This window comes from Aythya marila (assembly GCF_965140915.1).
Source record: "Aythya marila genome assembly, chromosome: 5".
NCBI classification, from domain to species: Eukaryota; Metazoa; Chordata; class Aves; order Anseriformes; family Anatidae; genus Aythya; species Aythya marila.
In genome coordinates this window covers 53,413,655-53,436,563 of record NC_139046.1, presented here as the reverse complement: position 1 = coordinate 53,436,563, position 22,909 = coordinate 53,413,655, and the positions used below count along the sequence as shown (strand labels likewise).

The window sequence follows — 22,909 nt, the reverse complement described above, 5'->3', positions numbered from 1 at the left end:
TGCCCCAAATCTGGCTGTGGGATGGGGGGTGGCCCCCCCTGGTGTCCCCCCAGAGCCATGTCCTTGAGGGGGGCACCCGCCGTGCCCCCAGCCCCACCCATGTAATCTGGGATTAGGCAGAGCCGGGCTGAGCCCCTCCTAATCCCCTGTGGGGTGGGGACGGGGCGCTGCCGGCCCCCGGGAGCTTGAGGGGGAGGGAAACGCTAGGGGATGGCTAGGAAAGACCCTACAGGGACACACAGGGAAATAGGGCAGGCAGAGAGGGACACCTGCACAGGGACGACCCCAAAACACCTACACGGGGACACCTGCAGGGGAATAACCCCAATACACCACACCTGGGCAGGGAAAACCCTAATACACCCACACAGGGACAGGGACGACCCCAAAACACCAACAGGGACGCTTTGGGGGGGGGAGATACCTGACCAGACACCTACACGGGGAAACTGGGACAAGAAACCGGGCGAGGAAACCCCTGGAGAGGAACTCTGGCCCTGAGAGACCCCAGAAGAGGGGCGGCCAGTCCCGACCCCGTCCGTCTGTCCGTCCGTGCCGTGCCGCAGCGAGCCGTGCGTGCGCCGTGGCGCCCTGCGGGCCGGCGGCGGTGCCGGGGCCATCAATATTTCACGAGCAGAGAGCGCGCCGTGACCTGGAAAGGCAGCGCCGCAGCCAGCCGGGCCCCAGGCTCCCAAAATAAGACCATTTTTAATAAATAATTCCCAACCGCTCGCTGCCTGCGGGGGGGGGTTTTGTTCAGGGCGGGTGGAGGGCCGAGTCCTGGGGACCCCCCCCCTGCTCCAGGTGCCCCCAGCAGCTCGGGGAAACCCAGGGGGACCCCCCCGGGGACGAGGAGGGGTCCGGGTGCCCCCCAAATGGGGCCGAGCCCCCCCCCCCAGAGGGTGGGCTCAGAGGGTGGGCAGGAGCAGGGCCAGCAGGGGCAGGAGGGCAGGGGCCAGGCGCGGGGCCGCAGCCAAGGGGACGTCGTCCTCGGGGGGGCCGCGGGAGTCACGGGACGGGGGGGGCGGCTGGGGCTGGGACCCCCGCAGGTCGTGAGGGGGCAGCCCGTCGCGATAGAAGGCGGAGGGCGGCGCGGCGGGCAGGGTGCCGGGGCGGCCCAGCGCCCGCCCGGGGGTGCCCACTACGGCCACCGCACCGCCACCACCACCGCCACCACCCTCGTCCTTCTCCTCCTCCTCCTCCTCGTCCTCGTCCTCCTCGGGGCAGCCGTCGAAGTCTTGCGGCCGCAGGTGGCGCAGGTCGGTGCCGCGGCGCTGCGGGGGGCTGGCGCAGGGCACGGGCGAGCTGGAGACGCGGGTGCGGCGGAACCAGGCCCAGAGCGGGCGCGCGCGGCAGTCGCAGGCCCAGGGGTTGGCGTTGAGGCGCAGGAACTGCAGGGCGGGCAGGGCGGCCAGCGGGTCCCCGGGCAGCGCCGCCAGGCTGTTGTTGAACAGGTAGAGGATGGTGAGGCGCGACAGCCCGCGGAAGGCGCGGCGGTGCACGGCGGCCAGGCGGTTGGCGTGCAGCAGCAGGCGGTCCAGGCTGGGCAGCCCCCGAAAAACGCCCTCCGACAGCGCCCGCACACGGTTCCCGTGCAGGAAGAGGTGGCTCAGGTTGGCCAGGTCGGCGAAGAGGTCATCCTGCGGGGCGGGGAGAAAGGGCGTGGATGCCGGGGGCGTTTTTGGGGACCTGTCCCAGCCCCACGGGCACCATGCATCGCCTTGACCCCCTCCCATCCATGCTCCATGGGCATCCCTCATCTCCCTGCCCCAGTTCCTGATCCATGGACATCAGATATCCCTCATCTCCATGTCCCTGCCCCGTGGGCATCCCTCATCTTTGTCCCACGTCCCCATCCTTCAGCCATCAACCAGCGCCCTGTCCCCATCCTCGCTCCACGGGCACCACCAAGACTTCCACGTCCCGTTGGTGCCCCACCTCACACCCCATCCCTGCACCCCCATCCCCACCCATCACCCTGCCCCGAGGGCACCCAGCAGAAGGCCTCGTGCCCCACCAGCCTCCCCAAACCCTGCTCCAACGCCCGCCCCACAGCCACCCCCTTCCCCCCAGCCCCACGGGGCCACCTCCGGCGGCGCTGCCCCGGGTCCCTGCCCGAGCGCAGGCGGACCTGGAGGTAGAGCAGCCCGTTCTCCTGCAGGTAGAGGTACTGGAGGCTGTGGAGGCCACGGAAGATGCCGCTGGGCAGGCTGGCCAGCTGGCACCGGTAGAGGTGCAGGGCCTGGAGGCGCCGGAGGCCGTGGAAGGTGTCGGGCGCCAGGACGCGGAGGTGAGGGTTGTCACCCAGGTCGAGCTCCTCGAGGGCGGGCAGGTGGCGGAAGGTGCCCGGCTGGATGGAGGAGATGTTGTTGGAGTAGAGCCAGAGGGTGACGGTGCTGGGCCCGAAGGTGCCCGCCCGCAGCGCCCTGATGACGTTGTTCTGCAGGAAGAGGCGGCGGGCGCCGGGCGGGAGCCCCGCGGGCACCGAGGAGAAGTTGTTGGCCTGGCAGCTGACGGTGGGCGGCGAGACGTAGCACGTGCAGAGCGCAGGGCAGGCGGGTGCCCCGCCGGGCACCCACGCCAGCACCACCAGCAGCAGGGCCGCCAGGCGCCCGCCTGCGGGCACAGTGGGGCATCAGCCCGGGGGCACGGCCCGGGGCAGCGCCCCGAAGCCCCCAGCCCAGCCCCACACACCCGCTGCCCCGCACGGCGCCCGGAGCACCCCGCGGCACCCCAGGGAGGGCACCCCCAGGAGCACCCCAGGGCGCGGGCTGCCTACGGGCTCTCTCTGGCCCCAGGAGCTCCATGGGGCCGTGCCCACCCCGCATGGCTGTGCTCATCCCAAATGGCCAAGCTCATCCCATATGGCTGTGCCCACCCCATATGGCCATGCCCACCCTTGGGTCACGCACCCAAGGCGCTCTCCATGGCCATGCCCACGCTCCCCTAGGAGCCCTGTGGGGCCGTGCCCATCCCATAGGGCCAAGATCCCCTAGGAGCCCCTGGGGCCATGCCCACGACCATTTTATAGGCCCACACACCCCAAGAGCTCCACACCCACCCCGCACAACCCCGCTGCCCCAGGAGCTCCTCGGGCCATACCCAGGCTCACGATCCCATCAGAACCTCCGTGCGCACCCCACACCCCGGGGCACCCCAGGGAGCCCTCGGGGCGCCCCTCACCGTCCTCACACCCCCATTCCCGTGGGGTCCGGCCCCCCCTCGGGGGGGTGATGCCCCCCATGCGCGCCCCCGGCGGCAGGGCGGCGCCACGTGCACGCGTGCCGCGGCCACGTGCGGGGCAAGGCACGCGTGGGCGCGGGCTGACGCGCGCACCGGTGACACGCGTCGCCGCCGCTCCGGGTGCGTTTGCGCCCCCGTGTCCCTCCCCCCCCCCCCCTCCGTTTCCTCGTCCCCCATATCGGTCCCCCCCCTCGGGTGCAACCCGAGAGCCTCATCCATAATTCAGCCCCGCGGCCTGGCCCCGGGCCCGGAGAGGTGGAGATGGGGAGGGGAGGGGGGGAGAGTTTTTCTTTTTTTCTTTTTTTTTTTTTTTTTTTTTTTTAAGGGGAAGGGGGGAAGCGCGGAGCTGCCTCCACCGGGGGATGGGAGGCGGCTCTGTGTGTGTGTGTGTGTGTGTGTGCGTGTGCCCCCCCCCGGTACACGGAGAAGGGGGGGACGACGACGAGGAGGCGTCCGGCGCAGCTGCTCGGCGCCGCCCCCCTCCTCCGGCGCCCCGTGCCGGCGTGCGCCCCCCCGGCGCCCCCCTCCCGCGCCCCATCTGTCACTCCCCCTCGCCGCGGGCTGACTCAGTTTAGCGCTGAAGTCACCGGCTCCCGGGCACCGCTCCCCGTGCCAAACGCTCCCCCCCCCCCCCAAGCCCACCCCCCCGTCCCGCTTCCCTTCCCCGAGCGCTGCGCCCCCCCTCCGGGCACCCACCCGCGGGGTACCCGAGCCCCCGAGGTGCCGCGGGGGGGTTGTGGGGTCTCAGGACTCCGGCTGGCCCCGCGCCCTAAATGCGCCCCGCGCCCTTATCGGGGTGCTCCCGGCCCCCCCCGGCTCCCCCTGAGGGCTCCCCCCCGAGGGGGCGCACCCCGGGGTGCTCCTGGCACCCACAGCGCGCACCCCGGGGGTGGGGGGGGGCGCACGGCACCCGCAGCGCACCCCGGGCACCCTTGGGTGCCCCGGGGCTCCCCGCTCACCCCGGGCCCCCCCGCCCCGAGCCGTGCGCTCGGGGCTCACCCCGAGAACCTCGGGGTCCCCCAAAATCCTGAGCTGCGCCCCCTCGACGTCCCCGCGGCCACCGGGAGGAGGGGGGGGGGGGGCGGGGGTCCCGGGGCACCCCTGAGCCGGGCCGTGCGCCCCCCCCCGCGGCGGGTCCCTGCCCCCGGCCCGCCCCACGCCTACCTTGGGGCAGGTCCCGAGCCGTCGGGGGCAGCATGGTGGGGGCGGCCGGGACCGGGAGCGGGCGCTCAGGCACTGCCCGGTGCACGGGAGCTCATGGCCGGGACCGGGGGGGGGGCTGCGGGCCCCCCCTTACCCCCCGTTACGCCGCCGGCAGCGCCCACCGCCCCCAGCGCCGCCGCCGCCCCGGGGCATGGCACGGGTGGGCACGGCTGGGCACGGGTGGGCACGGCTGGGCTCGGTTCTCCCCGCGGCTCCCGGAGGGGCTGAGCCGTGCCCGGTGCCGCGCCTTATCCCGGGGCGGCCCCGCTCCGCCCCCCTCGGTTTAACCCTTCCCCGGCCGGGCCGGGCCGTCCCGTTAAGCCTCGGGGGGGGGGGACACGCCACGGGGGACGCGCACACCCACGCGGGACGCGCCCACCCGCGGGGGGCAAAAGGGGGACACGCGGGGACAAGGGGAGGCGCAGAGGGTGGGCGGTGCCCGCTGGGGGTGCGGGACACGGGGGGGGCCCCACTCGGGACGCGGGGACTCGCGAGTGGGTGCGGCGAGAGTGGGCGCGGGGGGGGCGCACGGCGGAGGAGCCTCCCCGGGGTTTGGGGACTCGCCGCGGGGGTCCTGGGGAGGCCGGAGGGGACGTCCCGAGCGCGGGACACGGGGGGACAGCCGGGAGGGGGGGCTCGGGAGGTGGCCTCGCTCCGTCCCCACGGCCACGCGGGACCGTGGCGCTGTCCGCGGTGCCGGAGCGGGCGCTGTCCGCGGTGCCAGCCTGGGCGTTGGGTGGCTCCTGCGCCACCGGGGTGTCCCGTGTGTGTGTGTGTCCCCCTCCCTCCCTCCCTCCTTCCCGGCGTGGGGTGCCAGCGGCCCCACGGGTGGGGAGGGGCACGCGTGGCCGTGCCAGGCTGCGGCGGCACAATCTGGCACCCGCCGTGTTTGCGGTGCCGTCTCCGGCGCGGCTCCCGGCGAGCGAAATATCACAAGCTGGAGAGACAGACGCTGGCGGGGAGCGGTGGGCGTCGCGGGCGGCACGGGGCTGACTCAGGGGCTGCCATCCGCTCGCTGTCCCCCCCCACTAATTGGGTGTCCCCCCTCCCTAATTGTGTCCCCCTCCCCAAAGTCCCCAGCGCGGCCCCCACGGTCTCTCCCGTCCTGCAGGGAGCCGGGCACCCCGTTGTGCCAAGGGTTGTCCCCATCCTATAGGCCTGTAGGGTGCCTGTAGGGTGCCTGTAGGGTGCTGGGGGTGTGTGGGGTGTGGTGGGGGCACCCACCCGCGGGGGCATGGCGTGGGGACATGGGGACAGGCCCCTGGTGACCCTATAAGGCCTAGGGACGGGGATAGGGTGGCAATGGGGTGGCGGGCGGGTAGGGATGGTCAATGAGGGATTGGGGTGGAGGACGGACAGACGGACGGGTGGGGAGGGGAGGGCAGGCAGGAGGTGCTGGGGGGGTCGGGGAGGGCGCAGTGACATCGGGGGGCGGCTGAGCAGCGGGACAGATGTCGGGGTGAATGGGTGGCTGGACGGACAGACAGGGGGGCCAGGTGGTGCTGGCCGGACAGACGGACGGCTGGGTGCTGAGCAGCTGAATGGAGCCGCGGGGGGGGGCGCGGGGGGGGTTTGAATGGCCGGGTGAGGGATGAATGGAGCTGGGGGGGGCGCACACACACACACACACACACACACACACATTTGGGGGGGCACACCGCGGCAGGGCGCAGCCGGGGGGGGCGCGGGGGCGTCGGTCAGGGGCTGGCGGAGCCGGGGGGGGGGGGGGGGGGCCGGGGACACACCCAGGGGGAGGTGACCCCCGGAGGTCGCCCCCCAGCCTCCGCCACGCCCGGGGGGAGGCTCCGGGCCTCGGCGGTCCGGCCCCCCCCGGCGCGGAGGACGGGCGAGCGCTGCCGGGGCCGGGGGTGAGTGCGGAGTCCCGGGAGCATCCGAGCCGGGCCCGAGCCCGAACCGAGCCGTGCCGGGCCGGGCAGAGCCGTGCCGAAGCGGGGCGGAGCCGCGGCGGTGCCATCCCCGGAGGGATGCGGGAGGGCGCCGCGGAGCCGAGCCGGGCAGGGCCGGGAGATGGGGCGCGGGGCCGGGCCGGGCCGGGGAGGGGCTCAGGAGGATCGGGGGGCGCAGGTTTTGGGGATGGGGAGCCGGGGAGGGGGGGAACTGGGGGGCTGCGGGGTGCTTGTGGCGGTGCCGGGGGGGCTGCGGGGCTGATCGGGCGTGGGGAGCCCCCCGCTGCCACCCCAGGGCCCCGTAGGGTGCTTGGGGATGGGGGGAGATCTGGGGGGCCGTGGGGCAGCGCCCCGCATCCCAGCCCCACAGCAGCCTCTGGAGAAGCCACGCCTGCCCCCTCGGGGACCCTTCTCCGCAGGGTGCCCCCCGCCCCCCGCCCTCCGCCCCCCGGGGGAGTAATTTGCCTTCATCCACATTAATCATTAAAAGGAGCTGTCCTGGAGGAGCTGCAGCCAGGCCAGACCCGGCCTCCCACATCCCTTGCTGCTGGGGGGGGCGTCCCCACCTGCCTCATGTCACAGCCAGAGGTGGCACGGGGTGACAGAGGGGACATCACCCCCCCACTGACAATGACCTGGTCACCCCATGTTTTTTTTGGGGTGTCCTGTGCTGACACGCCAGCACCAGGCAGGCCACGTCCCCTTCTGTGCCATGCTGGGACCGGTGGCCGCGGCCACCCTGTGCCACCCCTGCCCCAGCCCCAGCCCCACAAAGTCCCCGTGGGGTGGCTGGAGGCAGCGCAGCTCCGGGGACACATCCGTCGCCATCTGGCCACGGGGCCTGGGTTAATCTTTAGCCGCTCTGCCCATCTCCGTCCAGCGGTAATGAAGCCTCATTAGCAGCCATTACGCGGGGCCGCAGGACAGCTGAGCCAGCGCCGGGGACAGCGTGGGGACGCGGTGACACCGAGGGGCAGGGTGGGTGCTGAGCGGAGGGGGGGCGCGGAGCACACAGGCCAGGGGATGGGAGCCTGGTGCTTGAGGCAGTCGGCTGGTGACACTGGTGACAGCGGTGGGACTGGGTTGTTGTGGGTATGGTAGGCCCCAAACAGGGGGACGGGGTCCCTAAGATGTAATGTTGTCCCCAGAGGACGTGCTGGGATCCCTCAGGGGGAGCTTTATGGGGTTCCTGGGGGTGTGCCAGCTTTCCAGGGCAGTGACAGGGGGTTCCCAGCAGGGTCCCGGTGTCCCCAGGGGCTGTGATTGGGGTTCCCCAGGCACCCAAGGGTGTGGCAGAGCCCCTACAAGTGGTGCCAGTGTCCCTAGGAGGGTGTGCCAGCATCCCTGAGGGGGTGCCAGCGCGCCTGTCACGGTGCCATTGTCCCCAGGGGGTGTGACAGCTTCCCAGGGGCTGTGCCAGTGTCCCTACAGTTTGTGCCAGGCCCCCGGGGCAGGGTGTGCGTGTCATTGTCCCCAGGTGCTCAGCAGCATGCCAATGTCCCCGGGGGCTGTGCCAGGCCCCCAGGGGAGGTGGCAGCTCCCTGGGACTGGGTGCTGCGGGGAGATAAGGAGAGGGGGTGGCGGAGGGGGGGCGGTGCTGCGGAGAGGCAACCAGCGCCTATCGGTGCCGGCAGCCCCGGGGGGCCCACGGGTGCCCCCGTCAGAGTACGGCGGGTGCGCGCGGGGCGGCCGTGCGTGCGCAGCGGGGTCCGGCCCCGGGTCCAAACTCCGCGGCGGTGGCACGAGGTCCGGCCGCAGGCAGGTGGGTGTGCGGGGGCACGCGTGCGCACGGGGGGTGCCGGTGCACGGGGAGGGTACCGGGGGACAAGGGGCAGTTTGGCCACACGCCCTGCGGGGTGCTGCCCACCCCACGTCCCCGTCGGGGTGCCACCACGCCGGGCTGTGACCCCCCCGTTTGTCACCCGCAGGCGCAGCGGGAGCCCCGTGCCCGGCAGCATGGCGGGAGGGGGCGCGGGGCGGGCCAAGCGGCTGGGCACGCTGCTCTCGGGGCTGCTGGAGTGCGGGGCCTTCTGCGGCATCATCTTCGGCTGGGCCTCCCTCGTCTACGTCCTCAAGGACCTGGAGTACTTCGGGGAGCTGTGCCAGGCCTCGCCCAGCCCCAGCCCCAGCCCCAGCCCCAGCCCCAACAGGACGCTGCTGCACGGTATGGCCCCGGGGACACCGTCCCCATCCCTCCTGGTCCCCTGGCCCCATATCCGCTCCCTGCGCGTCCTCCTTGCTCATTGTCCCTCTGCCTCGTGTCCCCAGTGTCTGGTGCCCCGTGTTCCTGCAGTCCTCATGCCTACATCCCCATTGTCACGGTGCCAGGGGATGCCAGCTTCCCCAGTGCCCCGTGTCCCCGCTGTCCTGGTGCACCACGTCCCTGCCCGCTGTCCCCCTGCCTGCTGCCCTGGGTGCTGCTTCTCCTGTCCCCGTGCCCTTGTCCCCGCCGTGCCGGTGCCCACGTCCCCGCTGTCCCCGTGTCCCCGCTGCCTTGCAGACTGCAGCAGGCAGGACGAGCAGTTCTCCCTCGTCTTCACCATCGGCTCCTTCATGAACAACTTCATGACGCTGCCCATGGGCTACGTCTTTGACCGCTTCGGCACCGCCGTGGCCCGCCTCATTGCCATGTGAGTGGCTGCGTCAGGGGGCAGGGACACGGCACCCGTGGGTGCCCTGGGACCGGGGGCTCGTTAGCAGGGTGCTGGCGCCGGGGAGGCATGAGGGGGGCGTTATCGGGACTGGGGCAGTTATCGGGGAGCCCAGGCAGGGTGGGGCTGGCAGGGCCCTGCCTGCACGGGGGAGGCGCGGGTGGCAGCCCCAGGACACTGGGACAGCCACCAAATGTCCCTGGAGTGCCCCATGTTGCCCACAGTCCCGGGACACCCCCAGACCCACAGATGTCCCCCTCGATGTCCCCAGAGCACGCCTGCTTTGTCCCCATGTCCCCCAGCCCTGCAGGTGTCCCGTGAGGCAGTGGTGGGGCGCCCAGGAGACATCGGGGTGCCGGGTGCCACGCGGGCACAGGGCTGCCAGCCCTCCCCCGGTGCCCTGTGCCCACTTTGTCCCCGCTGTCCCCACGTTTCAGCTCCCTCTACACCGGCGGGACCCTGCTGGTTGCCTTCTCCACGCGAGGTGAGACCCCGCGGTGGCCGGGTGCCGCTGCCCCCATGGGGGCTGGGGGGCCACCCGTGTCTCCGAGCCCCGCTGACACCGGTGTCCCCAGATCTGGCTGTGCTGCTCTTCCCGGCCATGTCCATGCTGTCGGTGGGTGGGATCCTCCTCATCCTCACCAACATGCAGGTGAGCTTCGGGACACCCGGGGCACCCTGCCTGGCGCTGGGGACGTTGGTGTCATGGGGGGGGGGTCTCTCCGCCAGGTGGGCAACCTCTTCGGGAAGTACCGCTCCATCGTTATCACCCTCTACAACGGGGCCTTCGACTCCTCCTCTGCCATCTTCCTCATCATAAAGGTGGGCGCGGGGCGCTGCGGGAGGACGGGGCACGGCCGGGGCACAGCCGTGGCCACGGGGACAGCTGGGACGCAGCTGGGGACACGGCCGGGGCGGTGACAGCGTGTGCGTGTCCCCAGGTGCTGTACGAGCGTGGGCTGCCCCTGCAGGCCATGTTCTTCTTCATGGCAGCCTGCAGCGCCTGGCACCTGCTGCGCACCCTCTTCCTCATGCCCCGCACGCGCATCCCCTACCCGCTGCCCCCAGCCTACAACTACGGGTAAGGAGGTCCTGTGGCGTCCCGATGGGGGAGCAAATCCCATTCCTGGGTGGGGCTGTGCCGTTCTGGTGGCACTGCCTGTCCTGGGGGTGCTTGGGGGTGCCCATCCCGTGGTGGAGGTGGCGCTGCGGGTGGGGTGACGGGGTGAGCGTTCCTGCAGGCTGCAGTGCCCGGGGCGGTCGCAGTCCTACCGCACCTACGAGGAGAAGCGCCCGCCAGGGGGTGAGGGCCCCGAGGAGGTGCCCCTGGAGCCCAGCGCCCCAAAAGGTGACGGGGGGACCGGGGGGGCAGGGGGCGTCTGCGGGGGTGGGCAGGGCCATGGTTGGGACTGAGCATGCTGGGGGTGGCGAGGCCGAATGATATGCATATCATATGCAGATGAAGGGGGCGTGGCTTAGGGTTGGGCGTGGTCAAGCATGTGATGGGGTGTGGCCACAAGGGCATCAGTAGGGGGTCCTCAATGGCCATTGGGCCAAATGGGGGTGGGTGTGGCCATTTGGGAGGTGCATCCCGATGGGTGGGTGTGTCCTCGGAGGGCGTGGTCTATAAATATGGGCTTTGTGACTATGATTATGGGATGTGTGTGATTATGGGGTTGGTGCCCGCGCAGGCGGTGCGGCGCCGGTGCCCTTCCGCCCCTGCGTGCTGTCGTGGCTCTTCTTCTGGCACGTGGTGTGGCTCTCGGTCATGCAGCTGCGCCACTACCTCTTCATCGGCACCCTCAACCCGCTGCTCGACCACCTGGCCCGCGGCGACGACAGCCTGGGTAGGGCCCGGCGGCCGCGCCGGGGGTCCCGGTGACCCCGGGGGAGCTGGGCACCGCGGCCCCCTCGCTGACCCTGCCTCCCCACAGTGAGCACCTACACCAACGCCTTCGCCTTCACCCAGCTCTGCGGGGTGCTCTGCGCCCCCTGGAACGGCCTCATCCTCGACCGGCACAAGCGGGGCAAGGCTCACCACCCGGAGGGTAACCGCCCCCGTCCCCGTGCCCCCACCCTGGGGACTCGGCACGGAGGGGCCACCGTGCCGGTGCCCTGGCCCCTGTGCTCCTTGGGGACACGTCCCCAGTGTGCCCTGACCTTGCCATGCCCGCAGGAGCCCGGGGGGCGCTGGCCGACCTGCAGGCGTCGGTGCTGTCGCTGGTGGTGACGGTGACGCAGTGCGTGCTGTTCTCCGTCTGCGCGGCCGTGCCCGTGCTGCCCGTGCAGCTGGCCACCTTCGTGCTCCAGGTGATCAGCCGCTCCTTCCTCTACGGGGGCAACGCCGCCTTCCTGGCCATCGCGTGAGTCCTGCGCCCCGGGAGAGTGCTGGTGCCAGGGGACAGGGGTGGTGGCGAGGGACGCGGCACTGGGGGACAGGGTGGAGGGGGCAGAAAATGGTGTGGGGGTGGTAGTGACGTGTGGGGTGTCCCCGCAGGTTCCCCCCGCAGCACTTCGGGAAGCTGTACGGGCTGGCCATGGCGCTGTCGGCGCTGGTGGCCCTGCTGCAGTACCCCTGCATCGCCCTGGTGAACGGCGTGCTCAATGGGGACCCCTTCTACGTGAGTGCTCTCCGCAGCCCCTGGGGGTCCTACAGCCCGTGGGGGGCTGCCCCGGGGGGGTATAGGGCTCCTGTTCTACAGAGGGGGGGTGGTAAAGGTCCGTGGATGGGTGGAGGTCCTGGTCTGGGGCTGGGGGGGGTTCCTGCCCCAAGAGGGGAAGGAGGGACTGGCCTATGGTGAGAGGGAGGTCCCAGCACGTTGTAGGGTGGGGCTCATGCCCTATGGTGGGATGGAGGGCTCGGAGTAAGTCTGGATGGGGGTGCTGCCCCGTGAAGGGTTGGGAAGTCCTGCAGCATGGTAAAATGGGCTGTGGAGTGCTTCCTCTGGCACACGCAGCCTCGGGGAGGCCGAGGAGCTGGAGCAGAGGCTCCTCGCCCGGGTGGGGTCACCCCTGCCCCGTATGCCCAACGCCCCTCGCCCCACACAGGTGAATGTGGGGCTCATTGCCGTGGTGCTGGTGGCCTATGTCAGCCCCGTGGTGGTGGCCCGAGAGTGCCGGCGGCGTGCCAAGGACCTGGAGGCTGTCAGCAGCCCCCTGGATGCCCCCCCCAGCGCCGAGACCCCTGCCCAGACACCGCACTGAGCCCCGCAGCCGGCACCCAGCGCCTGCCACAGCCGTTTTCTACTGGACTTTGGGGGAGGGATGGACCTGTGCCAGGGGGCACAGTGGGAGATAGGGGGGGTGTTTTGGGGGGGAATAAATATTAACAACCACTGTGTGCTGCTCCCTGTGGTGTCCCCAGCGGCTGCTGTGGGTTTGGGACCCCCTCTGCCTCACGGGGCTGGGGGAACAGCCCGTCCACATCCCAAAAACACATGGACACGCAGCGCCAGGACTCTCGTTTATTGGGACAGCGCCCTCAGTACTCGCAGATGAAGGGCAGCCTCACCCGGCACCTCGTGCTCCTCCAGCGCCCATCTGGGGACAGGAGCTGGGGTCAGGCCGCGCACCCTGCAGCCCCCCAGCCCCCCCGTGCTCCCCCCCACGCACACCCGGGTTCAGCCCCACAGCCCCCTACCCTCTGCTGCCACAACACCCCCCGGCATCCTCCCGTCCCGCCAGCCCAGCGCTTCTCAGGGCCTCGGCACCCAGCACAGCCCCCCTGAGCCCCCGAGCCCCCCTGAGCCTCCCCGAGACCCCCCGGGCCCCCCTAAGCCCCCCGAGCCCCCCGGGCACTGACTTGCGGTGCAGAGGGTGGTGCAGAAGCGCCCCGTGAGCAGGGGGTAGCCGTGCAGCCAGAAGGCGAAGTTCCAGCCGCTGCGGTCAGACCAGTGGCAGAACACGCTGCCGCCCTGCGGGGTCACCGGTGTCACCCCCGGGGACACCCCGGGGACACCCTGGGGACACCCCCGGGGACACCCCTGGGGACACCCACAGGGCTGAGGTGTCCAGGGGTACTGGGGTGGGGGGTTCCGGACTCGCGGGCAGGACTGGGACCCCGCGACGGGGACCCCACTGCGGACACGTGCCCGCGGCCCCTTACCACGGGCCGGGTGATGGCCCCGATCCAGATGCGCCGGTTGTTGACGCGGGCGCGAGCCCTGCACTGCAGCAGGACGTTGGTGCGGTAGCTGTGGATGGAGGCCAGGCGGCCGCGGTAGCAGCGGGAGCACACGCGCTGCGGGGGGACGGCGCCGGTTACGGGGCCGCGCTGGGGCCGGGCGGCAGCGGGACCCCCGGCGCGGTCCCCCAGCCCTGCCCACCTGCGCGGTGTGGAAGTTCTGGCAGCGCCGCACGATGATGTAGCGGAAGGTGCGGGCGCTCTGCGGCTCCGTGATGTTCAGCGCCTCCGTCTCGGCCTCCAGCGGGCACTCCTCGGCCTCGGCCTCGGCCTCCAGCTCCGGCTCTGGCTCCAGCTCCAGGTCCGGCTCCTCCAGCTTGGCCACCTCGGAGGGGCCGGCGGCTGGGGACGGTGCTGGGCGTCACTGCGGTGTCCCCACGGCACCCTCGGGCGTCCCTGCGGCTCCCCGGGGGCACTCACCCAGGTGGCGGGCAGAGGCCGTGCCCAGCAGGGCCAGGGCGAGGAGCAGGCAGGGCCGCATGGTGCTGGGGGCTGCGGGGACACGGAGGGCCTGGGGGGACCCCCTTGGCCTGGGGCCGTCTGGCCCCGGGGGACGGCCCCAGAGACCGGGGACCCTCGGCTGCCACGGTGCCACCCCACAAACCCAGTCCCAGTGCCACCCCCACAGCCCCAATCCCCAGTGCCACCTCCACAGCCCCAGTCCAAGTGCCACCCCGCGTCCCACGCCACCCCCAGCATCCCCAGCACCACCCCTGTCCCGTGCTCCAAGCCCTTGGCCCCTCTGACACCCCCATGGTCCTGGCCCCCACTACCCCTGGGGACACCCCATTCCCATGTCCCCATGCCCCCGCTGCCACCCCTTACCCCTCAGCCCCCCCATAACCTCCCAATTCCCTCGTGCCCCACTGCCCCACTGTCGCTGCTTCCCCACTGCCACCCCCGGCCCCGTGTTCCCCGTGCCCCCACGTCCCCCCGCCACTTCCATGGGGCACTGCAGAGCCCCCGTGCCTGCCCCAGGGCTGCAGCCCCCAGCCCCAGCCCGTTGCTCAGGGCTGCAGCCCCCCCTCGCCGTCCCCGTCCCCGTCCCCATCCCCGCTCCTCACCTGGGGGCTGGGGGAGCTCTGCCCGCCGCGGCCCTTATAGGGGTGCCGGGGCCACGTGTCCCCCGCAGCCTTGCGCCACCCCGGCCCGGCCCCAAGCCACCAACCGCCAGCGGCTCTGCCCCGAGGGGACACTGGGGGGGACCGGGGGGGCCGCGGACACGTTGGCCGCTTGCCCGAGGCCGCTTCCTCCCCCGGTGGCCGTGGGGCCCCGCAGTGGCCGGTGCCAGCCGTTGGCCACAGGACCACCACCCTCCGGGGCACCCCGAGCCCCCTGCCCACGGGGTCCCCGCTCAGAGCCAGCGTGTTCCCAAGGGAAGGTCCTGCTGCACACACTCAGTCTGCTTTTGGGACACGGTCACCCACCCAGCTGGTGCAGTGTTTCTGGATCCCGGCAAGCCTTTCCCTACGTTTCTCGCAGCATCCTGCTGGACAAAATGCCCCGCGGGCAGCTGGGCACAGCGCAGTGCAGGGTGGGCTGCTGCCTGGCGGGTGGGCTAAAGGGGCTCACATCTGGTGGCCGGTCACCAGTGGGGTTCCCCGGGGCTCCATTTTAGGGCCACTTCTCTTCATAAATTGCTGGGGTTGCTCAGCCCCGAGCAGAGCAGGCTGAGGGGAGGCCTGATGGCGGCCTGCAGCTCCCTCACGAGGGGAGCGGAGGGGCAGGCGCTGAGCTCTGCTCTCTGGGGACAGCGACAGGACCCGAGGGGACGGCATGGAGCTGGGACAGGGGAGGGTCAGGATGGGAGTTAGGGAAAGGCTCTGCACCCAGAGGGGGGTCGGGCACTGGGACAGGCTGCCCAGGGCAGTGGGCACAGCACTGAGCCTGGCAGAGTTGTAGAAGCATTTGAACAAAGCTCTCAGAGTCAGGGTCTGGTTTTTTGGGTGCTCTTTTGAGGAACCAGGGGTTGGTCTCAATGCTCCTTGTGGCACCCTTCCAGCTCAGGGTGCTCTAAGTGTCCTGCCGTGCCCCTGGGGGGAACATCCCCAGGCACCACAACGCGCTGGGGCTCAGCCAGCTGGAGAGGGGCTCTGCAGAAGGACCTGGGCGTCCTGGTGGGCACAAGATGTCCGTGAGCCAGCACGTGCCCTTGCTGCTAAGGCGGCTGCTGCTGTCCTGGGCGGTGTTAGGCAATGCTGGGGGACAGGGTGCTGCAGCCTGGGGGACCCCAGTGTGGCAGGGGACAGTTTGGCTCCATGCCCAAGGCCACTTCCCCTCCCTGCGGACACGGGGCCCCAAAGCTGCTGGTGCGGGCTGTTGGCCCCAACGGCCATCAGCCTCCGGGCAGCCCTGTGAGCGTTACACCACCACCTATTGCCCGCCGCCATCCCCCGATACCACTGCCCCGTCCCCTGCAACCCAGACACCACCAGCAGCAGCCTGTCCCCTGCCACCGTCACTGTCACAGGGTGAAGGGCCATCATGGCACGGCCAGGGAGAAAACACTGCCTGCTTGTTCCTCCCGGTCAGACAGCAAGAGGCAGAGCCTGACTGCAGTGTGTATATCCCAGCCTTCTCTTTAATGCTCTGCGTGCAGAGCCTTTCCCTAACTCCCATCCTGACCCTCCCCTGTCCCAGCTCCATGCCGTCCCCTCGGGTCCTGTCGCTGTCCCCAGAGAGCAGAGCTCAGCGCCTGCCCCTCCGCTCCCCTCGTGAGGGAGCTGCAGGCCGCCATCAGGCCTCCCCTCAGCCTGCTCTGCTCGGGGCTGAGCAACCCCAGCAATTTATGAAGAGAAGTGGCCCTAAAATGGAGCCCCGGGGAACCCCACTGGTGACCGGCCACCAGATGTGAGCCCCTTTAGCCCACCCGCCAGGCAGCAGCCCACCCTGCACTGCGCTGTGCCCAGCTGCCCGCGGGGCATTTTGTCCAGCAGGATGCTGCGAGAAACGTAGGGAAAGGCTTGCCGGGATCCAGAAACACTGCACCAGCTGGGTGGGTGACCGTGTCCCAAAAGCAGACTGAGTGTGTGCAGCAGGACCTTCCCTTGGGAACACGCTGGCTCTGAGCGGGGACCCCGTGGGCAGGGGGCTCGGGGTGCCCCGGAGGGTGGTGGTCCTGTGGCCAACGGCTGGCACCGGCCACTGCGGGGCCCCACGGCCACCGGGGGAGGAAGCGGCCTCGGGCAAGCGGCCAACGTGTCCGCGGCCCCCCCGGTCCCCCCCAGTGTCCCCTCGGGGCAGAGCCGCTGGCGGTTGGTGGCTTGGGGCCGGGCCGGGGTGGCGCAAGGCTGCGGGGGACACGTGGCCCCGGCACCCCTATAAGGGCCGCGGCGGGCAGAGCTCCCCCAGCCCCCAGGTGAGGAGCGGGGATGGGGACGGGGACGGGGACGGCGAGGGGGGGCTGCAGCCCTGAGCAACGGGCTGGGGCTGGGGGCTGCAGCCCTGGGGCAGGCACGGGGGCTCTGCAGTGCCCCATGGAAGTGGCGGGGGGACGTGGGGGCACGGGGAACACGGGGCCGGGGGTGGCAGTGGGGAAGCAGCGACAGTGGGGCAGTGGGGCACGAGGGAATTGGGAGGTTATGGGGGGGCTGAGGGGTAAGGGGTGGCAGCGGGGGCATGGGGACATGGGAATGGGGTGTCCCCAGGGGTAGTGGGGGCCAGGACCATGGGGGTGTCAGAGGGGCCAAGGGCTTGGAGCACGGGACAGGGGTGGTGCTGGGGATGCTGGGGGTGGCGTGGGACGCGGGGTGGCACTTGGACTGGGGCTGTGGAGGTGGCACTGGGGATTGGGGCTGTGGGGGTGGCACTGGGACTGGGTTTGTGGGGTGGCACCGTGGCAGCCGAGGGTCCCCGGTCTCTGGGGCCGTCCCCCGGGGCCAGACGGCCCCAGGCCAAGGGGGTCCCCCCAGGCCCTCCGTGTCCCCGCAGCCCCCAGCACCATGCGGCCCTGCCTGCTCCTCGCCCTGGCCCTGCTGGGCACGGCCTCTGCCCGCCACCTGGGTGAGTGCCCCCGGGGAGCCGCAGGGACGCCCGAGGGTGCCGTGGGGACACCGCAGTGACGCCCAGCACCGTCCCCAGCCGCCGGCCCCTCCGAGGTGGCCAAGCTGGAGGAGCCGGACCTGGAGCTGGAGCCAGAGCCGGAGCTGGAGGCCGAGGCCGAGGCCGAGGAGTGCCCGCTGGAGGCCGAGACGGAGGCGCTGAACATCACGGAGCCGCAGAGCGCCCGCACCTTCCGCTACATCATCGTGCGGCGCTGCCAGAACTTCCACACCGCGCAGGTGGGCAGGGCTGGGGGACCGCGCCGGGGGTCCCGCTGCCGCCCGGCCCCAGCGCGGCCCCGTAACCGGCGCCGTCCCCCCGCAGCGCGTGTGCTCCCGCTGCTACCGCGGCCGCCTGGCCTCCATCCACAGCTACCGCACCAACGTCCTGCTGCAGTGCAGGGCTCGCGCCCGCGTCAACAACCGGCGCATCTGGATCGGGGCCATCACCCGGCCCGTGGTAAGGGGCCGCGGGCACGTGTCCGCAGTGGGGTCCCCGTCGCGGGGTCCCAGTCCTGCCCGCGAGTCCGGAACCCCCCACCCCAGTACCCCTGGACACCTCAGCCCTGTGGGTGTCCCCAGGGGTGTCCCCGGGGGTGTCCCCAGGGTGTCCCCGGGGTGTCCCCGGGGGTGACACCGGTGACCCCGCAGGGCGGCAGCGTGTTCTGCCACTGGTCTGACCGCAGCGGCTGGAACTTCGCCTTCTGGCTGCACGGCTACCCCCTGCTCACGGGGCGCTTCTGCACCACCCTCTGCACCGCAAGTCAGTGCCCGGGGGGCTCGGGGGGCTTAGGGGGGCCCGGGGGGTCTCGGGGAGGCTCAGGGGGGCTCGGGGGCTCAGGGGGGCTGTGCTGGGTGCCGAGGCCCTGAGAAGCGCTGGGCTGGCGGGACGGGAGGATGCCGGGGGGTGTTGTGGCAGCAGAGGGTAGGGGGCTGTGGGGCTGAACCCGGGTGTGCGTGGGGGGGAGCACGGGGGGGCTGGGGGGCTGCAGGGTGCGCGGCCTGACCCCAGCTCCTGTCCCCAGATGGGCGCTGGAGGAGCACGAGGTGCCGGGTGAGGCTGCCCTTCATCTGCGAGTACTGAGGGCGCTGTCCCAATAAACCAGAGCCCTGGAGCCGTCGCATGGACGCCCCCCGGCTCAGTGCCCCGCTGGGCACCCCCTGCCCGCCCCGCAGCACGGGCTGCTTGCCCAGCCCAGCTCCCAGTAAAGCCTCAGCTGCTGGCACCGCTGCTCACGCCTGGGCTCTGTTTTGGGGGGGGGACATGGCGTGGCTCTGGTGTAGTGCCATGGGTGGGGGGTCCCGGGCTGCGATGGGGACAGAGAGCAGAGCGGGGTGTTGGGAACGAGGTCCCTCTGTGACCTGCAGTGGGCACAGGTCCCCTCCCTGTGGGGGCACCCGGCCACGGCCACCCCAGTTTGGCAGCACTGCTCTGACAGCCCCGTCCTCTCACCCCATAGCCCCCACAGCCGACTCATGGCCCTCTCACTCTCCCCACACAGAGGGAACAGACAGGGGCTGTGTGACGGAGGTTTATTGGGGTCAGGGGGCTCCGCATCCCCTCGGCTGCTCCTGGACCAGTCCCCAGCACCACCCCGTGTCCCTCGACACCCCCACAGCCCCAGCACCACCCCTGTCCCTCGTCCCCAGCCCTTGGCCCCCTCTGACACCCCCACAGCCCTGGCTCCCACCACCTGGGGACACCCCATTCCCCATGTCCCCATGCCCCCACTGCCACCCGTTACCCCTCAGCCCCCCCACGACCCCACAATTCCCTTGTGCCCTGCTGCCACCCCTGTGGCCACCCCGGCCCCATGTCCCCACACCCCCCTGCCATTTCCATGGGGCACTGCAGAGCCCCTGTGCCTGCCTCAGGGCTGCAGCCCCCCCTTGCTGTCCCTGTCCCCATCCCCTCTCCTCAGCTGGGGGCTGGGGGTCCTGCCGTACCCCTTATAGGGTTGCCCGTGCCATGTGCGCCCCACAGCCCCTCCATGCCCCGTGGCCCCCTGCGTCCCCCTGTCCCTGTCCCGTTGGCAGTGTGGGGAAGGGGTTGGTGCCGTGGCGCGGGGCTGGGGGGCTCTGGAGGGGAGGGAGAGGGGGAATTGATTGCAAAGGGGGGGCTGCCCCACAGCACCCAGGGCTAGAGGCCGAGCGAGGAGGTGCCCGAGTCGGTGGACTGCTTCTCCCGGCCCTGGTCCCCCATGGCCCGGGGGGCACCCGCCGTGGGGCTGCTGGGGGCGGGGGGCACGTTGGCCTCTGGCACCTGGGGGGCAGGGCACAGGCACCTCGTCAGCCCCTGCCCCACAAAAGTGGCACCCGGGGGGCTCTGCGTGTAACGCCCAGCCCCACGCCCCCACCCTTTTAGGGCCTGCCCCCCCAGCATGGCTTCAGCCCCTGAAATGTCCTGGCTTTACCACTCACCTCCTCGAACTTGCGGGCCTTGTAGTGCTCAGCGCCCTTCAGGAAGTTGAGCAGGATGATATCGCACAGCACCGTGCCCTACGGGGCGGCACCGTTGGGGCTGGGGGCTGCCCGGGGGGGTCCCCACAACGCTGTAGGGCACCGGTGTGCCCCCCGCCCCGGGCTGACTCACCACGCCGATGGAGGTGAAGGCGGCCACGGTGTTGATGAGCGTGGGGACGATGCCGAATTTCCCAGCCTGCGGGGAGGCCGGGGGGTGAGCGTGGGGGGTTGGCCCTACAGCCCCTATAGGTCCGCGGGGCGCCGCACCCCATACGTACGTTGCCGTACACCAGGACATCGAAGCGGATGCCGAAGGCCTTGGTGAGGGTGCGCAGCTCGGTGCCGTTGTGCCCGCGGTAGTAGCGGGCGTGCCTGCGGGGAACGCGGCCCCATGGCCCCATGGCACCCCGCTGTCCCCAGCCCGCTGTCCCCACGCCAGGCGGTGACCCGGCCCTACCTGAAGTTGTACCCGGGGGAGCTGGGGCTGTGCCGGGTGACGCCGTCCAGGCGGGTGAAGGAGTAGCGGGGCAGGCACAGCTCCCACGAGCGGTCCAGGTCGCACACCCAGCCGATCTTGATGCCCAGCACCCCCCCCTGCCCAGCCGGGAGGGCGAGATGCACCCCGTGCCCCCCGTCCCCGTGTCCCCACAGCCCCATTTTCCCGTGTCCCACACCCCCCAGCCCTAAACCCACATGTCCCACACTGCCACGTCCCCACACCCCATGCCCAACACTCCCGTGCCCCTATATTCCACACCCCCATGTCCCCACATCCAGCACCCATGCGCTCCACTCCCCTCGCTGCTGTGTCCCCGTGTCCCCACGCCCCCCGCGCCCCCCGTGAGCGTGTCCCCGTGCCCCCCCCGTGTCCCCCTGGCTCACGGTGGTGGCCAGGGCGGCGAAGTCCTGCCCGGCGAAGCGTGCCACGTCGCCCAGCCGCAGGATGGGGCAGAGCGGCTGCCGCTCGGGGTGGAAGCGGCAGCGCCGCAGCTCCTCCGCGCTGGCCTGGGGGGGCAGATTGGCCCTGGGGGGGGGACAGGGGACAAAAGGGGACGTGGCAGGGGACACACAGGGCCGTGAGGTGCCAGCAGGGGACACCCTGTCCCCTGTCCCTGCGGTGCCACTCACTTCTCGAAGCCGAAGAGCGGGAAGCGGACGCTGTTCTTGATGAAGAGGGTGAAGTTCTCGGCCTCCAGCATCACCGGGCTGTGGGGCGAGGAGCCGGGGGGGTGCCTGAAGGGGAGGGGGCCGCAGACCCGCTGCCCCCCTCCCCTGTTTTATTCCCCCCCCGCCCAGGACTCACACGCTGACGGTGTCCACCTCGGGCGGGCACCAGCCGCGGATCTCGCAGGTGCGCAGGGTGTCGTTGTAGGGCACGCAGCGCCCCGTCAGCACCCCTGGGAGCAGCGGTCAGCACCGGGGGGGGCTCATCCCGTAGGATTTTTGGGGATACCCCCCCCAAAATAACCCCCAAACTCACCGCTGCCTGTGGTGAGGCTCTTCCCCCGGCAGTCGCGGTCCGTGGCGCAGCGGTAGGTGGCTTCGCTCTGCAGGGAGGGGGGATAATTTGGGATTTTTGGGGGGGCACACACACATGCACACACACACTGGTGCCCCCCGTGTCCCCCCCAGCCCCTTACCTCGGGGCAGACGCCCTGCGCCTGGTTCTCCGTCAGGATCTGCCTGGTGACCACCACGAACACCGAGGTGCCCTGGGGCGAGGGGGACGGGGTGGGGGTCACCACCACCCCACAGCGTTTTGGGGAGGTTGTGGGGTTATTTGGGGCAGGACCGCTCGCGGGGAGGATGTGCCCAGTGTCCCTTATGGGATTGTGGGCACGGCACGCAGGGACCGACCCCAAATCCCCCTGGGGGTGCCGTTACCTGCGGGGGGGTGACGTAGTCGGCGGTGTCCAGGACGCGGTCCCCATATCGCCCCACGCCCTTGACCTTGGTGACCACGGAGGACTCGAGGGTGGTGTCCCGCACCTGGTACGCCTTCTCATGCAGGAACACCCAGCTGCCGGCACCCCAAACCCCACGGGGGTGAGCGGGGGGAGCGGCAGGGACCCCCCCCACGCCCCCACCACGGCCACTTGTGTGTGTGCCCCCCCTGCTCCTCCCCGTGCCACCCCTTAGGGTCACGGGCGCCCGCTGGCACCCGACTGTGGCACCTCGTGTCCCCGAGGACCTGGGGGAGGTGAGGGGGGTCCCGGGGGGGTGTGTGGGGGTGTGGGGGGGTCGGGGGGGGTCTCACCCGATGAAGTAGGAGAGGATGAGGAGCTGCACGGCGCGGTTGACGGCGCCCACCACCCAGCTCTTCACCACCACCGACTTGGGGGTCTCGTAGGCGAAGAAGTCGGAGAGGCAGGAGGGCTGGGGGCGCGGGGGGGGCATGGGGGGCCGGGGGGGGGCTGCTGGGGGGCTGCCGGGGATCTGCCGGGGATCTGCCGGGGATCTGCCGGGGATCTGGTGGGGATCTGGTGAGGGGCTGGCAGGGAGCTGGGCAGCTGGGGTGGTGCAGAGGCAGGGGGGGGCGGGGGAGGGAGGGGGAGGGCGTGGGCGTGGGGAGGGAGGGGGAGGGAAGGGGCAGGGGGTGGGGGGGAGATGGGGGGGGTGGGGGGGGAGATGGGGGGGGTGGGGGGGTGGGGGGGGGATATGGGGGGTGTGGGGGGAGGTGGGGGGGTGCAGGGGGCATGGAGAGGTTTTGGGGGCGCAGAGGGGACAGCAAGGGGCTGGGCAGAGGGCTGGGGGCTCGGGGGGGTGGGGCAGGGCTGGGGGGCCCCCTGTGTGGGGTGGCCTTTGTGTGGGGTGAGCCTTGTGTGGGGTGCCCCTAGTTTGGGGTGCCCCTTGTATAGGGTGCCCCTTGTATAGGGTGCCCCTTGTTTGGGGTGACCCTTATATAGGGTGCCCCTTGTTGGGGTGCTCCTTGCTTGGGGCACCCCTTGGTGCCTCTTCTTTGGGGTTCCCTGTTTGGGGTGTCCTCGTAGGGCTTTGGGGGTGCCCCTTATATGGGGTGCCCCTTGTTTGGGGTCCCCCTTTTTTGGGGTCCCCCATTTATGGGGTGTCCATGCAGGGCTTCGGGGCACCCCATGCACCTTTTGGCCCCCCCCCCGGCCTTTAGGGGTCCCCCCCGTGCCCCCCATCCCTTTTTGGGGCGCTGCGCCCCCCGCTGCCCTCAGGCTTCCCCCCCCCCGCATCTCTATGATCCCCGCGGGG

The 22,909-nt window shown here is 71.4% G+C and overlaps 5 protein-coding genes across 8 annotated transcripts; 2 read left to right on the top strand and 3 right to left on the bottom strand.

The window, feature by feature from the left end:
- Nucleotides 1-543: 543 nt before the first annotated feature.
- Nucleotides 544-4,646, bottom strand: RTN4RL2 (reticulon 4 receptor like 2). The gene is made up of 3 exons (XM_082760524.1): nt 4,408-4,646; nt 2,132-2,616; nt 544-1,640 (listed from the first exon to the last, which is right to left on the bottom strand). The coding sequence occupies exons 1-3, from the start codon at nt 4,439-4,441 to the stop codon at nt 909-911; spliced, it is 1,251 nt and encodes a 416-aa protein (XP_082616650.1). The 5' UTR covers nt 4,442-4,646; the 3' UTR covers nt 544-908.
- Nucleotides 4,647-7,210: 2,564 nt separating this feature from the next.
- Nucleotides 7,211-12,331, top strand: SLC43A3 (solute carrier family 43 member 3). Of its 4 annotated transcripts, XM_082762470.1 has the most exons (13): nt 7,986-8,115; nt 8,282-8,517; nt 8,854-8,983; nt 9,442-9,488; nt 9,580-9,656; nt 9,734-9,826; nt 9,946-10,085; nt 10,246-10,352; nt 10,696-10,851; nt 10,939-11,052; nt 11,181-11,367; nt 11,502-11,625; nt 12,053-12,330. In XM_082762470.1, the coding sequence occupies exons 2-13, from the start codon at nt 8,310-8,312 to the stop codon at nt 12,206-12,208; spliced, it is 1,539 nt and encodes a 512-aa protein (XP_082618596.1). In that variant the 5' UTR covers nt 7,986-8,115; nt 8,282-8,309; the 3' UTR covers nt 12,209-12,330. The 4 variants fall into 4 exon arrangements, with proteins under 4 accessions (XP_082618594.1, XP_082618596.1, XP_082618593.1 ...); XM_082762468.1 differs by lacking the exon at nt 7,986-8,115 and adding an exon at nt 7,211-7,331 and having other exon boundaries at nt 9,442-9,826; nt 12,053-12,331; XM_082762467.1 differs by having other exon boundaries at nt 9,442-9,826; nt 12,053-12,331.
- A 125-nt stretch (nt 12,332-12,456) lies between these two features.
- On the bottom strand, nt 12,457-13,852 carry LOC309879120 (bone marrow proteoglycan-like). Its single transcript, XM_082762466.1, has 5 exons — nt 13,608-13,852; nt 13,330-13,529; nt 13,110-13,244; nt 12,807-12,918; nt 12,457-12,544 (listed from the first exon to the last, which is right to left on the bottom strand). Exons 1-5 carry the CDS (start codon nt 13,666-13,668, stop codon nt 12,486-12,488), a joined length of 567 nt encoding a protein of 188 aa, XP_082618592.1. The 5' UTR covers nt 13,669-13,852; the 3' UTR covers nt 12,457-12,485.
- Nucleotides 13,853-16,944: 3,092 nt separating this feature from the next.
- On the top strand, nt 16,945-18,730 carry PRG2 (proteoglycan 2, pro eosinophil major basic protein). Its single transcript, XM_082760703.1, has 5 exons — nt 16,945-17,189; nt 17,268-17,467; nt 17,553-17,687; nt 17,879-17,990; nt 18,253-18,730. Exons 1-5 carry the CDS (start codon nt 17,129-17,131, stop codon nt 18,309-18,311), a joined length of 567 nt encoding a protein of 188 aa, XP_082616829.1. The 5' UTR covers nt 16,945-17,128; the 3' UTR covers nt 18,312-18,730.
- Nucleotides 18,731-19,338: 608 nt separating this feature from the next.
- On the bottom strand, nt 19,339-22,087 carry P2RX3 (purinergic receptor P2X 3; the record flags this gene model as incomplete). Its single annotated transcript, XM_082762151.1, has 12 exons — nt 19,339-19,490; nt 19,649-19,726; nt 19,821-19,886; nt 19,969-20,062; nt 20,148-20,284; nt 20,573-20,714; nt 20,819-20,896; nt 20,994-21,087; nt 21,171-21,237; nt 21,331-21,402; nt 21,575-21,710; nt 21,948-22,087. The coding sequence occupies 12 exons, from the start codon at nt 22,085-22,087 to the stop codon at nt 19,368-19,370; spliced, it is 1,227 nt and encodes a 408-aa protein (XP_082618277.1). The 3' UTR covers nt 19,339-19,367.
- Between the last annotated feature and the right edge of the window lie 822 nt (nt 22,088-22,909).

Excerpts from the sequence above, each read along its gene's own strand:
- PRG2 (XM_082760703.1), top strand. The coding sequence starts at position 17,129 with ATGCGGCCCTGCCTGCTCCTCGCCCTGGCCCTGCTGGGCACGGCCTCT. Across the intron at positions 17,688-17,878 it reads GGGCCATCACCCGGCCCGTG|GGCGGCAGCGTGTTCTGCCA; the intron begins GTAAGGGGCCGC and ends GTGACCCCGCAG. Across the intron at positions 17,991-18,252 it reads CACCACCCTCTGCACCGCAA|ATGGGCGCTGGAGGAGCACG; the intron begins GTCAGTGCCCGG and ends TCCTGTCCCCAG.
- RTN4RL2 (XM_082760524.1), bottom strand. The coding sequence starts at position 4,441 with ATGCTGCCCCCGACGGCTCGGGACCTGCCCCAAG. Across the intron at positions 2,617-4,407 it reads GGCTCGGGACCTGCCCCAAG|GCGGGCGCCTGGCGGCCCTG; the intron begins GTAGGCGTGGGG and ends CTGTGCCCGCAG. Across the intron at positions 1,641-2,131 it reads ACGGGCTGCTCTACCTCCAG|GATGACCTCTTCGCCGACCT; the intron begins GTCCGCCTGCGC and ends CCCGCCCCGCAG.
- LOC309879120 (XM_082762466.1), bottom strand. The coding sequence starts at position 13,668 with ATGCGGCCCTGCCTGCTCCTCGCCCTGGCCCTGCTGGGCACGGCCTCT. Across the intron at positions 12,919-13,109 it reads GGGCCATCACCCGGCCCGTG|GGCGGCAGCGTGTTCTGCCA; the intron begins GTAAGGGGCCGC and ends GTGACCCCGCAG. Across the intron at positions 12,545-12,806 it reads CACCACCCTCTGCACCGCAA|ATGGGCGCTGGAGGAGCACG; the intron begins GTCAGTGCCCGG and ends TCCTGTCCCCAG.
- SLC43A3 (XM_082762468.1), top strand. The coding sequence starts at position 8,310 with ATGGCGGGAGGGGGCGCGGGGCGGGCCAAGCGGCTGGGCACGCTGCTC. Across the intron at positions 11,368-11,501 it reads GCCGCCTTCCTGGCCATCGC|GTTCCCCCCGCAGCACTTCG; the intron begins GTGAGTCCTGCG and ends GTGTCCCCGCAG. Across the intron at positions 11,626-12,052 it reads TCAATGGGGACCCCTTCTAC|GTGAATGTGGGGCTCATTGC; the intron begins GTGAGTGCTCTC and ends CGCCCCACACAG.